The 15437-nt window shown below is 41.1% G+C and overlaps 1 protein-coding gene across 1 annotated transcript in view; it reads right to left on the reverse strand.

Annotated features, from left to right (window-relative positions):
- Window positions 1–9755, reverse strand: part of GADL1 (glutamate decarboxylase like 1) — a 154265-nt gene extending 144510 nt beyond the window's left edge. The window contains exon 1 of the mRNA XM_058567403.1: window positions 9470–9755. Coding sequence (XP_058423386.1) covers window positions 9470–9755 — 286 coding nt within the window. The remainder of the gene's footprint in view (window positions 1–9469) is intronic.
- Window positions 9756–15437: the final 5682 nt, after the last annotated feature.

The following is a 15437-nucleotide window of genomic DNA, read 5'->3' on the forward strand; positions in this document are numbered from 1 at the left end:
GTTTTGATTACTGTAGCTTTGTAATATGTTTTGAAATTAGGAAGTGTGAGTCCTCCAAATTTGTTCTTCTTTTTCAAAATAGTTTTGACTATTTGGGGGTCCCTTAAGTTTCCATATGATTATTAAGATGAATTTTTCTATTTCTGCAGAAAATTCTCCTGGAATTTTGACAGGGATAGTGTTGAATCTGTAGCTCGCTTTGGGTAGTATAGATATCTTAACAACATTAAGTCTTCCAATCCATGAACATGGGATACTTTTCCATTTATTTGTGTCTTCTTTAATTTCTTTCAGCAATATTTGTAGTTTTCAGTGTATAATCTTTCACCTTCTTGGTTAGGTTTATTTCTAAGTATTTATTATTTTTGATGTTATTGTAAATCTTAAAAAAATTTTAATACAAATTTTAAGTATTTGGCTTCTAAAGAGATTACCAGTGACACAGTCTGGTGTGGAATACAAAGCTGTTATCCCACTGATCTAAATCTTTCAACTCAAAATATCCTATTCACTCACCCAACTCCAAATGCTTCCCTGTCTTAGTCTACAAAATTTTGCCATTCCGCCACCAATACAGAAAAGGAAGGGAACAGCAAAGATGCATTCCATGGTCTCCTCTTGGGTCCAAGGACCAACACTTGTTGGGACACATCCCCAGCTTGAAGGGTCCCAGCCACAGAAGTTACAGACAAGACAACTTGTGAAGTTGTAAAGAACTTGTAAAGTATTTAAACCACATCTAGGAACTTAGGATGAAGCCCAGCTAGGTCAGGGGAATGCCTGCCCCGTGATAATTCCATTGCATGAGAATTTTGTGGTATATTGTTCATAAAATGAGCATCAGGTGAAAACCCACGTTGGAGGTCTCTATGATTCATTTCGTGTACAAGTCTGCAGTGCCTGTTGAAGGAACGGTCCTTAAAGCAGTGGTAGCAACATAAGCAGGATCAACTTCAGTTCCCTAAAATCACCACAAAGATAAGACGTATCCCTGCACAGGTTCAGGGAGATGTTGAGTTCAACGACCATAATTTAATCCATAGCAAAAAAAAAAAGCAAACAAAAAAATCTAGCTACCCCCACACTATATTTTTCTATTGTATTCTCTATCTGTGCTGTTTCAGTTCTGAGCAAGTAGGATATAAAAAGTCACTGTCCCCTTTCAATTACTCTATGAGGAGTGATAGAAGTCAAAGATCTCCTTTCCTCATTTTACAATGCAATTGTTATTTGGTTTGGAGGATTTATTTAAACTAAACCTTATTTTAAAACATACTCCCCATAGATTTCCATGCATATTTATCCATATAATTCAATGTGATAAATATTTATTGAGGGAGGAAGATGAGAAAGACTTATCTTCAATGTGCCAGGTACTTCACATATGTTATCACAAAACCCCATGAGGTAAGTAGTGTTATTTCTTATCGCCTCCATTGTACTGGGGAGTGAACCGATGCTCAGAAAAGGGCCTCACTGCTATTAGAGTCAGAAACTGAGCCATGGTCTTTATGAGAGCAAAGCTCAAACCCTGTCCTTCCTCCTCATTGCCCTGACAGCAACCTACTGTTTGTCCAACAATTTGACCAAGTGCAAACTGGTCAAGATGAACATTTGTCAAAAAAAAAATATTTCCCGTCATTGGATTTCCAAGGATTGGTAATCCTGATGCCCTCCTGAGCAAATTTTCAACTCTATAGTATGCCTTAGAACGCTGTTAATCCTTTTCTAGAGTACTCCCAAATTTTTTTTGCTTCTATACTTTTAATTAATTTTCAGCCAATTATTTTTTCCTCTATCATGTTTGTAATAAAAAATGTTGGAACCATCTAAGAATTCAGCAATAGGGTATTAATTAGAACACATTTAGATTCTAATGTTAAGAATTTGTTTGAACAAGAGAAATGACATTTATGCCTGTGTAAGACGATGAAACCCAAACCAGATGAATATAGCTGGAAAGCCTGGCCTAAAAGGAATGAGAAAAACATTTAAGCAAAACAAAAACTTCATCCCCAAGCTTCTCCTCTACCACATTAAATTTTTTTTTTCTGTCAGAAGCAATGCAGAGTCATTACAGAAAATAAAGACAAGCAGAAGAACCTAAGGAAAAAACCATGATCCACCCAATCATACACAAGTACTTTTAATCACCAGGTGTATATTCTGTCAGTTCGAGTTCCGTATGTATAAACAGATTATTACTTTTCAACAAAATGGATTCACTATACACACTATTCTGTAATCTACTATAATGCAAATAACCCAGAATTTACAGTTTTCAAACTAAACCCTATTTCTAAACAATTAATGCACTCCAACATTTTATTATTACTAATGGCAGGAAGAAGAAATAATTGGTTGGAAATTAATCGAGATCAAAAATAAAATAGAAGAAAATATGAAAATTCTGATAATAGGTCAAAAAAGGCTTAAAAGTTGGCAAAACTGCCCCATAGCACTCACAAATTACTAATATTTGAAATAATTAGTAAATGAGGGCATCAATTTTCAACCAACTCATTACGTTTAATGACGTTAACGCAAGAATTGAGGAGCTGAATGTGAAAAGTTCAATAAAATGCTTGATTGCCTAATAATAAAAGCCCTGATAGATAAAATGATTTCATGGTTGTTTCTGGAATTTAAGGATTAGACTAAGAAATGTAACTTAGACAAGAGGACTAGATATGTCCAAAGGAAGAAGCAATGTGGAGAAAGTGCTGATTTCTTACCACCAATTACAGTAGCCAGAGGTTCTGCAGAAGTAAGCAAGACGCTACCCCCAAGAGCAACTACACAGAGTCACTGCATTTTCAGGAGCAAAATGTGGGCACAACAAGAGCAAACAAGACTGGTCAGAAGGAGGCAGAGCCAGGGCAAGAGGGAACGTGGGAGGGATAGTGATGCCTGGGAAAGGGGCTTCACCAAGCTGTTAGAGCCTGTTGAAGTAGAATGTAAACTTCTCACCATAGCAGTTATCTTCATGCCAATAATTCATGTTGCAACCCTAGTCGTCACCACAGCTGTGTTTCACAGAGAGAACTAGAGGATTTTGATTGCTCTGGGGCATCCAGCCTCTATGGACATATAGAACCTCTTGGTCCCAATCTATATTGCTGCGTGCAAGGTCACAGCCTAAAGTTCTTGGCAAAAAGCATAAAACAGACAGTGGACAAAAAAAGATAATGAAGTTGCTATGGTCCCTTGGAGCTTCAGTCACAAATACAGCCTGTCACTTGCCTCCACTTAACAATGATATTCATAATAATAGCAGTTAATGTATACAGAGCACTTAGAATGAATGAGCCAGGCATTGTGCTAAATATTCACATGTATCATTTCATTTAATTCCCACTAGATGTCTGCAAAGTGGTTCTGTTATTCATTACAGACGAGGAAGCTGGACCAGAGAATTTGAGCAGCATGCTGAAGGTTACAGTTTAGTAACCAGAATGTCTAAAGTACATTAACTGGTGGAACCTAGACTCCAAGGTAGTGTGTCACCTCACTTCTTTATATCTGTTAATAATAGAGTACCTGTTGTGAACAGGCAAGGACTGAGAAGGAGGAAGGGCTAGGGTGGTTTAAACTGGAGTTCAAAAGAAGGCAATCTTCAAGGAAAATGTTGAACCATGAGTATGCAAGTAGCAAACTCCAGACTGTAGAAAATTCTATAAACCAAATGGCTCAGGTTCTTCAAGAGATAAATTATAAGAATAGAAAGGGACGGGAGGGTAAACCTATAAATTAAAACACATATCATAATTTTTTAAATGGGTTAAGTCTAAATTGTTATGTCTAGGAATGCATACTTGGATGGGTAAACTATAAAAAAAGGCAAGAAAGTAATTACTATCAACATTAGGGTAATGGTTATTCATAGGCGGAGGGAAAGGCCTATGATGGGAATGGGGCCCATTAAAGGGGCTTCTAGGACAATGGAAAACTTATATTTTTTCATCTGGGTGGTGGTTCCAAGTGTAAGAAATGATAGCTAGCTGTTCTTGAGATGTAATTCCTCATAATCCAAAAGGAAGTTTAATGAACACAAAACAGAACAAACCACCATGGAGTTCCAGAGTCTCTCAGGAATCATCAGAAACTCAAGGTGAAAGGAAAGTGGGAAGGAGAGAGAAGGGGATTGTGTCAGGAGCCAATTTAACGGGGAGGGATTCTATTTTTCCCTTTCCATATCCATCCTACCACAGTGGGGTAGACTAGGTGTACCACTCCCAATACAAGAGATCAGGACTTTACGGCAGGGCTGGATAACAGGGATGGGATGGGGTCTCAGGGATGCTCAGCGAGGTCATCAGAGCGCCTGTAAGGGAAAATTCCCAAAAACTAGTAGGGGTTTCCTTCAAGATTGAAAAGTTGTTCCCCATGTAGAAGAGAAAGATGCTGCTGCTGGGAGATCCTGGAAAAAGAGGACCAAGATCCCACTTCTCAGTCACAAAACTAAAGAAGCAAGGGGATCTTAGAAAGAAACAATATCATGATGTTCCCAGGAAGGGTGTAGAAGCAGTAGTATAATTTCTGCAAAGTATATAAACATGTTAGATTAAAGGTTACTCATTCACACCTCTATTCCCAAAGAATGCTGATTTTTTTTTCTTTTGATGGGAAGAAACCACCCTATTCTTGTTTCTGGAGGTAACTGAAACAAAGGACACTCATCAGTAGCCACATTGGAAGCTCCTCAAGTGCACACACAAAACAATTAGGGAACACTTAGAAATTGGGTATTCATGAACTGTCATAATATTTTTACATAACAAAGCCGAGAAAGCCAAGGGCAGAGGGGAGACCATAGGTTAGCTTAACTATACTTAGCAGCAAAGCAATGCATTCCACATGGCAACAGGTTGGAAAATTAATATCCTTCCTCATTTGCTTTGAGCTGGCTTTTGTTTTCTACTTTGAGTTTCCTTTTCAATTTCTCATCTCTTTTAAATGAATGATGCTACTTTATAACCCTGAGAAGCTGGAAATTATCTAAATGTTCAAAAAGAGTTAGGAGGGCAAATCTGGAAAATTAGTTGAGAAGACAAGCTAGGTGTCCAGTGACAGGGGATTGGGTGGTGCTGTGTAAGTGATCTATGATACATATTTCTTGTATTCTTTCCTAATCCTTATAAAAGAAAGCAAGTTAATTACATAAGAATCAGAAAGATAAACAAGCAAAAAAAAATTTAAGGGATATCCATAACCCCATCCACCTAGAGGCAACACCTATTAATCCTTTGTTATCTATCCACCTAGATCCTCTTGCAATACGTAATCATTTTCCAAAAATGGAATGCCTTCACATATATTCTATAGCCAATCATAATTTAAGCCATCCAGCTAAAGTGTATTTATATATTTTAAATAATGCCCTATTGATTGACATGTAAATACTTGCAAATTTTCACTATTGTAAACAACCCTGAGGAGGAAAAAGGGAATATGAATTCAAAACAAATGCAAAAGCAGCAAGGATTAAAGTATTTCAGAAATCATGCATTGTTACCTCCCATCAGTCTTTTTCATTCATGCATCCATTTATTCAACAAATATATGTTGAATATATGTACCTACTATGTGCCAGGCACTTTGCTAGATGCTGGGGATCCAGTAAATAGAAAGATGTGGTCCATACACTCATTGATCTTATGCAAGAAACAGAGACATAAACAAACAACTACAAAACACTTTGAAAAGTGCTGTGATATGGGCAATATGGGGTTTACCAAATTACACTAGAAACATCAGTGAGTAAGGATAGAAATCTTGAAGTGAATTGTGAGGGTAACTCCACTATGCCATTGACTAAATTGCTTTCTGAAAATCACTTTCCCACCAATCACCTGAACTCTTAACTCAGTCTTCTGTTTTCATATATAAATTAACTTTTCCTCAGTCTTTCCTAAAAATGAAAGCCCAAATTGCAAAGACACAGCAGCAGAAGACAAAACATTCGGAGTGTGTGGCTGATCACACATCTGACAGACTTCTGCATCAATAGGTAAATCGCGCTCTGGAGCATTGTGCAGTTGAATGAATGTCACCTTGGGCTATCTTTCTGTAAAGCTGCCTGGTGCTAAAACACTTTCCAACTACCTCATTAACCTCTACATCCAATTTTCTGAATATAATCAGTTTATTGATGGAGTCTACTATCTGCCAGACACTGTATATTATTCTCCTCCTCACAATAACTCTAAACAGTGGTTGTTTTTATCCTCACTTTACAAATGAAGAAACTGAGATTCACAGAGGTTAAGTTATGTATCCAGAGATACACAGTTGGAGCAGGCTGTAGGCTAGAGTATTTGCTATTCACTCTTCTCCTTCCGCTGTTCCGCAGTTACCCAGAGAGACAGCTGTGGTCCACTGTGGGTCTGTCTGCTCCCAGGCACCACCTTCCAAAATGGACCCATCTGCCTTGGCCTAAGAGGAATGTGATGGGTAAACCTGCTCCAAGAAAACAGCTGTCAGAGAGTGCGCCCCATGGGGCACTGCCATTTTCCCTCAGAAAGGTCAAGCTGCCTTTCATTCCTAGCAACCAAAGTGTCCCTGCCGCATGGGCAAAGCTCATGTCCCTATCCTGGCGAGAGGGCCGGTATGAGCTGCCTCTGCAGGACTGCCACATCCAGCCTTGCCATTAGTGCGGACTTCTGAAGACTGACAGGCTCTCCTTCCATCCTCCCCACCAGAAAGGAAGAGGAAAGAATGCAGGGGTCATTTCATTGAGCTTAGAGCCACATTCCACAGCCACTCCAGCATTCTTCAGGGATCCCTCAGGAGGCAGGTGAAGGATGCTGCTCCAGGTCACTTGTGGACATTCAACATGGTGGCCCAGCAGGAGGCAGCATGGGCCCTGGGTTTGGTGTTAAATAGGTGGGCTCTGGAGTTAGAGCACTGGGTTGAAGGCTCATAGCTGACAGTCACCCTCTCAAAGCCTCAGTTTTCTCAAAAAAAAAAAAAAGCAGCCAATAGTAGTTCCCCTCCCATTGACTTGTTAATGAGGGTGAGATAAAATCGTGCTTCTAGCTCTGCACAGCAGACAGTACGTGTTCAATAAATATTAGCACTTCTTATCCTAAACGAGAGATTATCCACTGGGTGATGAATTTTCCCTGCAGTGGGTTTCATTTCAATAACGATAACAAAGAGTAAATAAAGAGTGAAAAGATTACAGGAAGAAAGAAAAAGGAGAGATAAAGAGAGGGCAAAGAAAAAATTACCCCGAAATTTTGTTGCTGAAGATCATGGTTTCAATTTTACTACAATGTACCAGAAAAAAACAGAAATAAAAATTCTGGCCCCTCCCATTAAAGCTTGAAATTTGCTTTCATTTTAAAAGTGTTTCAACAAGAATCAAAGCTGAATTAAAAAAACAAAAAAACATGACTTTGCAGGCTGAATTATGTGGAGGGTTCGTGTTATTATTTCAAACCATAGGGGAAAATATTATCCGAGTTCAAAATAGTCTTTACTTTTAATGGAATTAAAATAATCTGATGCAATGTATTGCCTAAACTTCTCTTGGATGTACTATGGCAAGATCATAAATCACATCAAAGCATACAGAGTAGAATAAGAATTCTTGATCTGCAACCGGATTCCCTATGACGTTCTTCCATAACATATAGGTCTGTAACAGGCATATCGTTTAACACACTCATCAAATTTCACCTTGCATGATCTTGTCGTAGATACTTGGAAATTTACTAAGTCTGACAGATACATATCCTGTACTCTTTTAATATATCACAGCAAGCATTTGGCACAATTAAGTGTTATTAAGCATGTTATCACCTTATCACCCGCTAAGGTAACCAAATAGCAGCCTAAGCCTTCCGGTGTCCTCTGGAATTCAGATTTAAGGTTTGACCTCACACTTCACTGTTCATATATGGCAGCTATTGAAGTCATTACAAGCTACAGACGTGCCTGGTTGCAAGGACACATGCTTAATTTAGGAGGAATGGACACTTTTTTTCCTAAGTTTCCATCAGAGTTCTAAAGGGTGTGTGGCTCTAAAACAGGAATTAAAGTTCAAAACAAAACAAAACGAACAAAACAGTGCAGGGTACGGTGGTCAGATACAATTATCCTGCCCATCCTTGCCTCGCATGAAGAATCCTGCCATATTATTAGGATTTTTTACATCAACAATCTAATTTATACTTTTCAATCAGTTCTCAAAGAGCCAAATGTGTTAAATTCCAGTGTGTGCAGACCTAGAAACACAAAAGTAATAGTTTTACAGAAAGCTGCAGCAGTTTAAAGTGCCAGTTGTTTATGCCATATAAATGAAAACAATAACAATGCAACTATTAAAAAATATTTTTTAAATAGGATCCGGGGCAATTATGCTGGAACTTTCCTTGAGACTGTCAAAGGAAGGAATGAAATGGTTCCTGCGGCGCAGTGGTTCTTGCCTTGCCAACTACTATGCAAAATTCCCCGCCCTGAAAATGATTGATCCGCAGGGAACCCAGGCCAGTGTACCTGAGACACCTATTGAGCCCCAGACCCCAGAGAATTTCAGCTTAACGCAGCTTCATTAAACCGTGTTCAGTACATTCGAAAGGGTTATTGATGCAAAGATGAGTTATTCCTGGAGGAGCCCTCCTCCTAAAAGGTCAACAATTAACTAGTTAGTGAAAATGCCTGAGTAGCAATAATAATGACCTTTCAAAGCAGGGGTTCTTAACCAGGGGGTACACAGAGGCAGTTAAAGGGTCTAGCTTAAAATCTTCAGCAAACATTCAAACTTGTACATATAGGTGACTTTTGACGGGAAAAGGGTTCAGAGTATTTCATCACACGTTCAAAGCAATCTGAGACCTTTCCCTCGTAAAAGCTGGTAACCATTATTTCACAATGGAACTGAGTGACACCCGAGTTACAAAGTCAGTTTGGGGACTTCTGCTGCACAATGCCTTCTTTAAACAACTAACATCCGGGTCTCCCACCCTCAAGCGCCACTCCGAAGTACATTAGGGCATCACTCACTCTGTGAGATCAAGGTAGCCTCTTAAAAAACGCCTGTTGGTAGAGTAGCGGGGCGGAGGCGGGAGCGTGGGGGTGATGCTGTGCATGTCCCATAGTAGAAGCAAAATCATCTTTCTTTCAGGGAAGGTACTTCCACTCTGCCTAAGGGTACCGGCAGCAGCGCGCCGAGCAGTGAAATCTCAATGTGCGTTTTATTTAACAAGCCCGCTCAGTGCCCAGTATGTTCCAGGCGCAGTTCTCCGCGCTTTGTAAAGCTGGTTTAATTCTAAAAATAACCCTAAAAGTTGTAGAAAAGAGTGCAAAAATCCATGACGTTGGCGACTTCCTACCCACCCCAGCCGCCTTACGAGGAAATAACCCTCCTCCTCGTCCCCTCGGTCAACCAGCACCCGGGAGATTCAAACCCGCGTGGGGGGCGATTAAGGACTAAAAATGCAGCCCCGCCGAAGCGAGTCGTTACCGTCTACCGGGCACTCGCGGTCCGGGTCGCTGCTCATCGCTGCTCCCCCACTCCGGGCTGCCCCCGGGCGCGGCTCCCGCAGTCTAGGCGGCGGCTGCGGTTGCTGAGGCAGCGCCCCCCTTGGGGACCCGCAGGTGCACCCGGCAGCCGCTGGGCGCACGCCGCTGCAGGGGGAGGGCCGAGGCCGCGCGCTCGGCGCTGCTTTCACTCCGCCTTCCGAGGCTCCAGAGCCAGCCTCCTGCAGCCCGCGGCTCTCTATTAATACTTGGCGCGCGGCTGGCCACATGCCATGGACTTGACCCTGGGCCAGGGTCCCTCAGCCCTCGCCGGGAAAGGGTGGGGAAGAGGGTGTAGGAGCGTAGGTGATTTGCTTGGGTAGGAATAGGCAGGGCGTACCCCAGGCAGCCCTCTTAAGGTAGAGACTGGGCAAGGCAGGTGAGTGAGTCTTGGCCTGTGACCTTCCCAGCGTCCAGCTTTTGGGAGTAACCACCTCGCAGGGTGTGATCTGGCCCGAGAGGCCCTAAGCTAAATATGATGCCTGCTCCGGGCCACCCGCGCAGGGAACCTATTTTAGGGCTGCTACAGCGAACAGGATCCGCTACCCATTCATTCAGTACTGCCATTTGACATTTAAGAGTTCTACAAACGAATCCCTTTTCCCTGGATCCGATTTCAGCCTTTTCCCTCTGGAAAATTCCAAGTTTGGAGAAGGGAAAGGGGTAGGCACCTTGTTGCTGGGTGGTAATGAGCAAAAGGAGGTGGTGAATTACACAGGCTCAATATTTGTTTAGTCTTTAGGCTAAAATCTTCTCAGCAATGTATTTCTTCCAGCAAGCCGGTGGAAGCTGGGTTTCAGCCATGTTCCTATTGTAAATTTAAATTTAATCAGCGAGGGCTGCTTTTTTGTCATTCCTCCAACAGGCTTTATGTTTAAAGTTAAATTCCCTTAGGAGCTTTTAACTCAGGCTGTTGATATGATAGGAGCAATCAGTTAATGTCATTTCAAAGCACGTTTATGACAACTGCATTACTGCACTGCACTTGTAATCCAGATCCTCCAACGGGAAAAAAAAGAAAAAAGAAAAAAAAATCCTAGTTTACTTTTGCACAGAGCCTAGTATCATTTCTTAGCAGGTGAATTATTGCCTCTGGCTAGCATAATTAAAGTCCATATCTGTGAAGACACTGCAGACCTTTTCTCTCAAATAAGAATCCATTATTCCTAATATACCTACACCTAGAGTTATTAAAAATATTAAAGTAATTAAGACCCTGCAGACAAGTTTTGTAAAGTTTCTGAGACCCTCCGCCATCTACACTTTTGTATCCAATTTCACCAGATAAAGGGCTGAGACCTGGTGATGAAAGCATACATAAGAACTTCAGGAGTTAATCTTTGGTAACTTTATTAAGAAATACTGAAGGAAATATATGCTCTGGAAAGTTTTTCATTTATATTTTTTTAGCATTATAAGTAGTGAGCCCTCTCTACTCCAGCTCAGAACAGCCACCAGCATCAGTCGCTGCTAAATTATACATCTCTTTGTGCGAGACAAACCAGGACCAGCTGGGGCCACAGTGGATTACAGAAATGTCCATTTACAGACCTGGACAAGAACCCCTCACCCCTCTTCCTCTCCCCTGCCCCAACCAGGGAATGCATTCAAAATTTCTTAGATGGAAAACCAAAAACTGCTCTATGAGCTCACCTGTTAGCAGCTTATTTCAACTCTCACGTTTATTCCTATAACAAAGTGTTATATTCTTTTTTGCTTTTATTCTTCAATTACAGGGTACTTCCCCTGGGCCAGTTACTAGAGATTTAAAGAAAAATCATACCCTCAGAGTACTTTAATGTTGTCGAGAGAGATAGACTTAGAACCAGCTGAACTTGCTTAGATATTTTATGTTCTGTGAAAGATATGGGGCGCTGAGGAGTCATAGCTGAGGGGATGGCTAATTCTACTTGAAGGATTAAGAAATTTTTCCAACCAGAAGTGACCATTTTCACTAACAATAGTTGCTATCATTTTTCAAGACGTAATATGAACTAGGCACTCTGCTAAATGCTTTTCATACATTCACCACTACAGTCCTTATAAGAATGGGAATTATTATTGCCCCATTTTACAGATGGACAAACAGAGGCTCAGCTTAACTAACTTGCCCATAAATAGAGAGGTGAGGAGTTTCAGAACCATGACTGGACTGTAGCTCTCTGTAGTTACAAAGCCTGTGCCCAGTTGCTATACTGGATTACATTGATTAGCAAAGACACTTCCATACTCTGTACTAAAAGTTTTCACCAAAGCCTTTCGGAAAAATGGGTCCTTAGAGAGGACAAAGATAGGCCAGTTGGTGTTGCAGAAAACTGGACTGTACCCAGGCAGCCATGGTTCCCTCACAGAGCAGCTTCTAATTTTCATAACAAGGCAGGACACAAAAATGGCTCTTAGAAAGAACTTGGGGATCAGTGTCCCAGGAAGGACTGCTGTGACAACAGCATTCATTAATTCATTAATTCATTATTCGTTAATTCATAAACCCGTTCAACATTTGTTGAGTGCCTACTATATTACACACACTTTACTGGAAGCTGATTTCGACTCAACAACAGATTCCCCTAGATTCCTAGATTCTAGTAACCCCCTAGATTCCTCCAAGGAATTAGGAATTTATATTCAGAGAAAGAAAAAGGAAGTATCTCTCCATGCAGAGTTGGCCATTGGGCTAATTTATTCAAAACTGAAAAACATGCCTTTTGCTCAACAGAATGTGAAAGAGAAGAAGATCCTGCACATCTAGACCAGTAAGAAAATTTCCAGTAGTCACACCTACCCCAGGAGGCCCACAAATTGTGTTGGTCTAGAATTCCAGTGGCATGTTCAATTCAGAGGCAGTAAAATGTAATGATTAGGAATCCTTTGTCTTTGTTGTCAAACAAACACTGCATTCAAATCCTGACCCAGCTGATACTGGGTCAATGAGGATCCAATACTGGGTCAATCCAATACTGTCCAATGAATGAGTAACTTGAGCAGTCTGTACAACCAGCCTAAGGCTCCACATCTGTAAAATGGGATTCATAGTACGAACCCTATTGGATTTTTGCATGATAATCTATGTATTGTTAAAGAAGTGCTTTCAGGTGCTAGTTGCAGAGACCCAAATTAGCAGTGATATAAATTAGATTATTTTCTTCCTCCTTTAACATGAAGGTGGTGGAGGTAGGATGGTCTATAGTTGGTATTGCAGCTCCATGTTTTCATCAGGGACCTAGAAGCCTTATAATTTTCTGCTCCAGCTTCCTTAACACAGGCTTTCAGCCTCAGGACTTCCTCATAGCCACAAAATGGCTGCCAGCCTCCACACTGACTCGTGTCCAAATAAGGAGAAGGAAAGGGGAAAGGGCAAAAGTAGCACCTGGTAGCTGAGTCAGGTCCTTAAAATAGCTTTCTTGGAAGCCTTATCCAACAACTTCTATGTAAAATTTGATAGACACTCCCTCTGCAAGAGAAACTGGGAAATTGTTTGTGTGTGTGTGTCCACATGTGTGTGTGTCACATGCACGCATGTTAACCTGGACACTTTAGGGGTTCTGTTATCAAAGAAAAGGAAGAGAATGAAATTGGGTAGGCAGCCAGCAAGCTCTGCCAGAGTTAGAAAAACATTTGACACAGTGCCTGGCACAAAGTAAATACTCAGAAGAAAAAAAAGAGAGAGCAAGAAAGTAGCTATGTTAGAGAACCAAGAAGATCCCAAAACGAATAGATGATAATAATACTGGTCTAAATGCGTGTGCACTTTGGGGGAGGGAGGGGAAGAGTTTGGGTCTGGCAAGTATTTTTCATGAAAGAACATTCATTAATTTTTATAAGTTTCAGGCAGAGCTCACAACTGCCAGAAGACATCATTTAGATTATAATCAGAACACTTTGGTGCTAAAAATCTGAGAAGGAACACAATTTAGACACTTCGCAGAAGAACGCTAGGCCAAGAGAAAGAAAGATTCTAGCAATTCATAGAAATCAAAGTGGAGAGATGGAAGAGAAAAATGAGAAAGGGATCAAGCAACCTAAATGAATCTGGCTATCTTAATAATTTTTTTTACAAGCACTTTATTATGAGGATATCAAGGGTTGGAAATCAGACTTGGAAGTCAAGCAAGAACCAAGCCAGTTCCGGAAGTTCGGTAAGTAGGAAGCACAGCAGGCATCTTTTACATGGACAAGCCTAGCCAAGGATGCCCCCTTTTCCTTAAGCCTCCTTGCCACCATCAGACCCTACCTCAAGTACCCTGAGAGAATGCGCTCTCTTATGTTTGTATCACTTGATGAAATCAGGTGTGTGCATCTGGTTGGCCTACCTGGATCCAACAGTGGAGACAGGGCGGATCTCCTCCCTTTGATTTTCCCAGGTCCTAAAGTGCCCCCACCATTACCATACTCAAAGAAGGGACCCCCACATACACAGAAAGGAGGGGTAAATGCAGGACCACCAAAAGAGACATATATCAACCACAATGTCCTAATGACCCAAGTCGTGTTGAGCACTCGGCATGTGATCTTCACAACAATCCTGAGAAGCAATTATTACTACTCCCATTTTATAAATTTAAAATTAGATATTTGTCTATAGTTTGTAAGCAACAGAGCTGGGATTCAAACACATGGATTTCAAGAGCTCTCCCTTCTTCAAAAATTTGACACAAGTTCCATGTTTTATTTTGTCTGGATTTGGCATCATAAGAAAACATCTGCCTCACTGGGTCTGGGGTCAAGAGATTTGGATGATGACATTGAGATATTAAAATCCATTTGACATTGAACATGGTTCTTGCAGGCAGCAAACGATGAAGACACTTGATAGTTATTTGTCCACTGATCATTCATTCAAATAACTCTTTTTGAGTTTTAATGATGTGACAGGCCTTGAGTTAAATATGGCACACAAATAAGACATGGTCCCTAAGAGGACATTGTCTGGCAGGAGAAATAGAGGTGTGAACAGTTAAATCAAAATGTGTTGTGTGAGATGTAACAATAGAGTCATGTACAAAAGTGTGTACAGGAAGCAGCTAACTGTGTCAGAATGACCTGGGTTATGCTCAGTAACAAATAAGCCCCTCAAATCCCCATGGCTTACAACAACTAAGATTTATTTCTCATTCCTGCTAAAAGTCCATCGTGTGTCTACCACAGCTTTCTTCATCACCCAGCCAGGACCCAGGATGCTGCAGCAGCCTCTCTCTGGACCATTAACAGGCAAACCATGCCCTGATTCATGTGCAGGAACAATACTCATTATTTCTGCTGATGGTTAATTGGGCAAAGCAAGTCACATGGGCAAGCCTGACACCCATAGGACGGGAAAATAGTAATCCTTCCTCAGGAGGGGGCAGTGAATGTTCATAAACAAGAATATTGTCTAACATACTAGCCACCTGGGAGAGGGTAGCAATGGGAAAAGCTCCCCCGGAGAGGAGAAATGTGACGTGGTTAGGTGCAAGATGGGCTCTGGATCCAACCTGGGTCTGAATCCCACCTCTACCACTTGTTGCATGACCATTGGAAAGTTACCAAAATTAGCTAAGCCTCCTTTCCCTCAACAGTTACTATAAAGAATAAAGGAACAAATTTAGCACAGTGCCTATAGTACAGAAGATATTTTAGTATGTAGTAAGTACTTAATAAATATTAGCAATTATTAGTACAAAGAGGTAATATTTGAGCTGACTTTTGAAAAATGAATACAAGTTTATCATATTGATGGGGTTGAGGAAATGAGGTGGAATACAGTTTTCCAGGCAGAGGGACCAACATGGGCAAAGTGTTGGCGTCTGGCCCAGTGTCAATAATTGGGACAGTGCTTCTTGGAAGAGGTAGAGTGGGGAGATGGGAGTGTCCAGAGATGAGGGTGGAGAAGGGCACAGGGCCGCGGTCCTGAAGGACCCGTAGACCGTGTTTAG

The sequence above is a fragment of the Diceros bicornis genome, chromosome 2 (genome assembly GCF_020826845.1).
Source record: "Diceros bicornis minor isolate mBicDic1 chromosome 2, mDicBic1.mat.cur, whole genome shotgun sequence".
Taxonomy (NCBI): domain Eukaryota; kingdom Metazoa; phylum Chordata; class Mammalia; order Perissodactyla; family Rhinocerotidae; genus Diceros; species Diceros bicornis.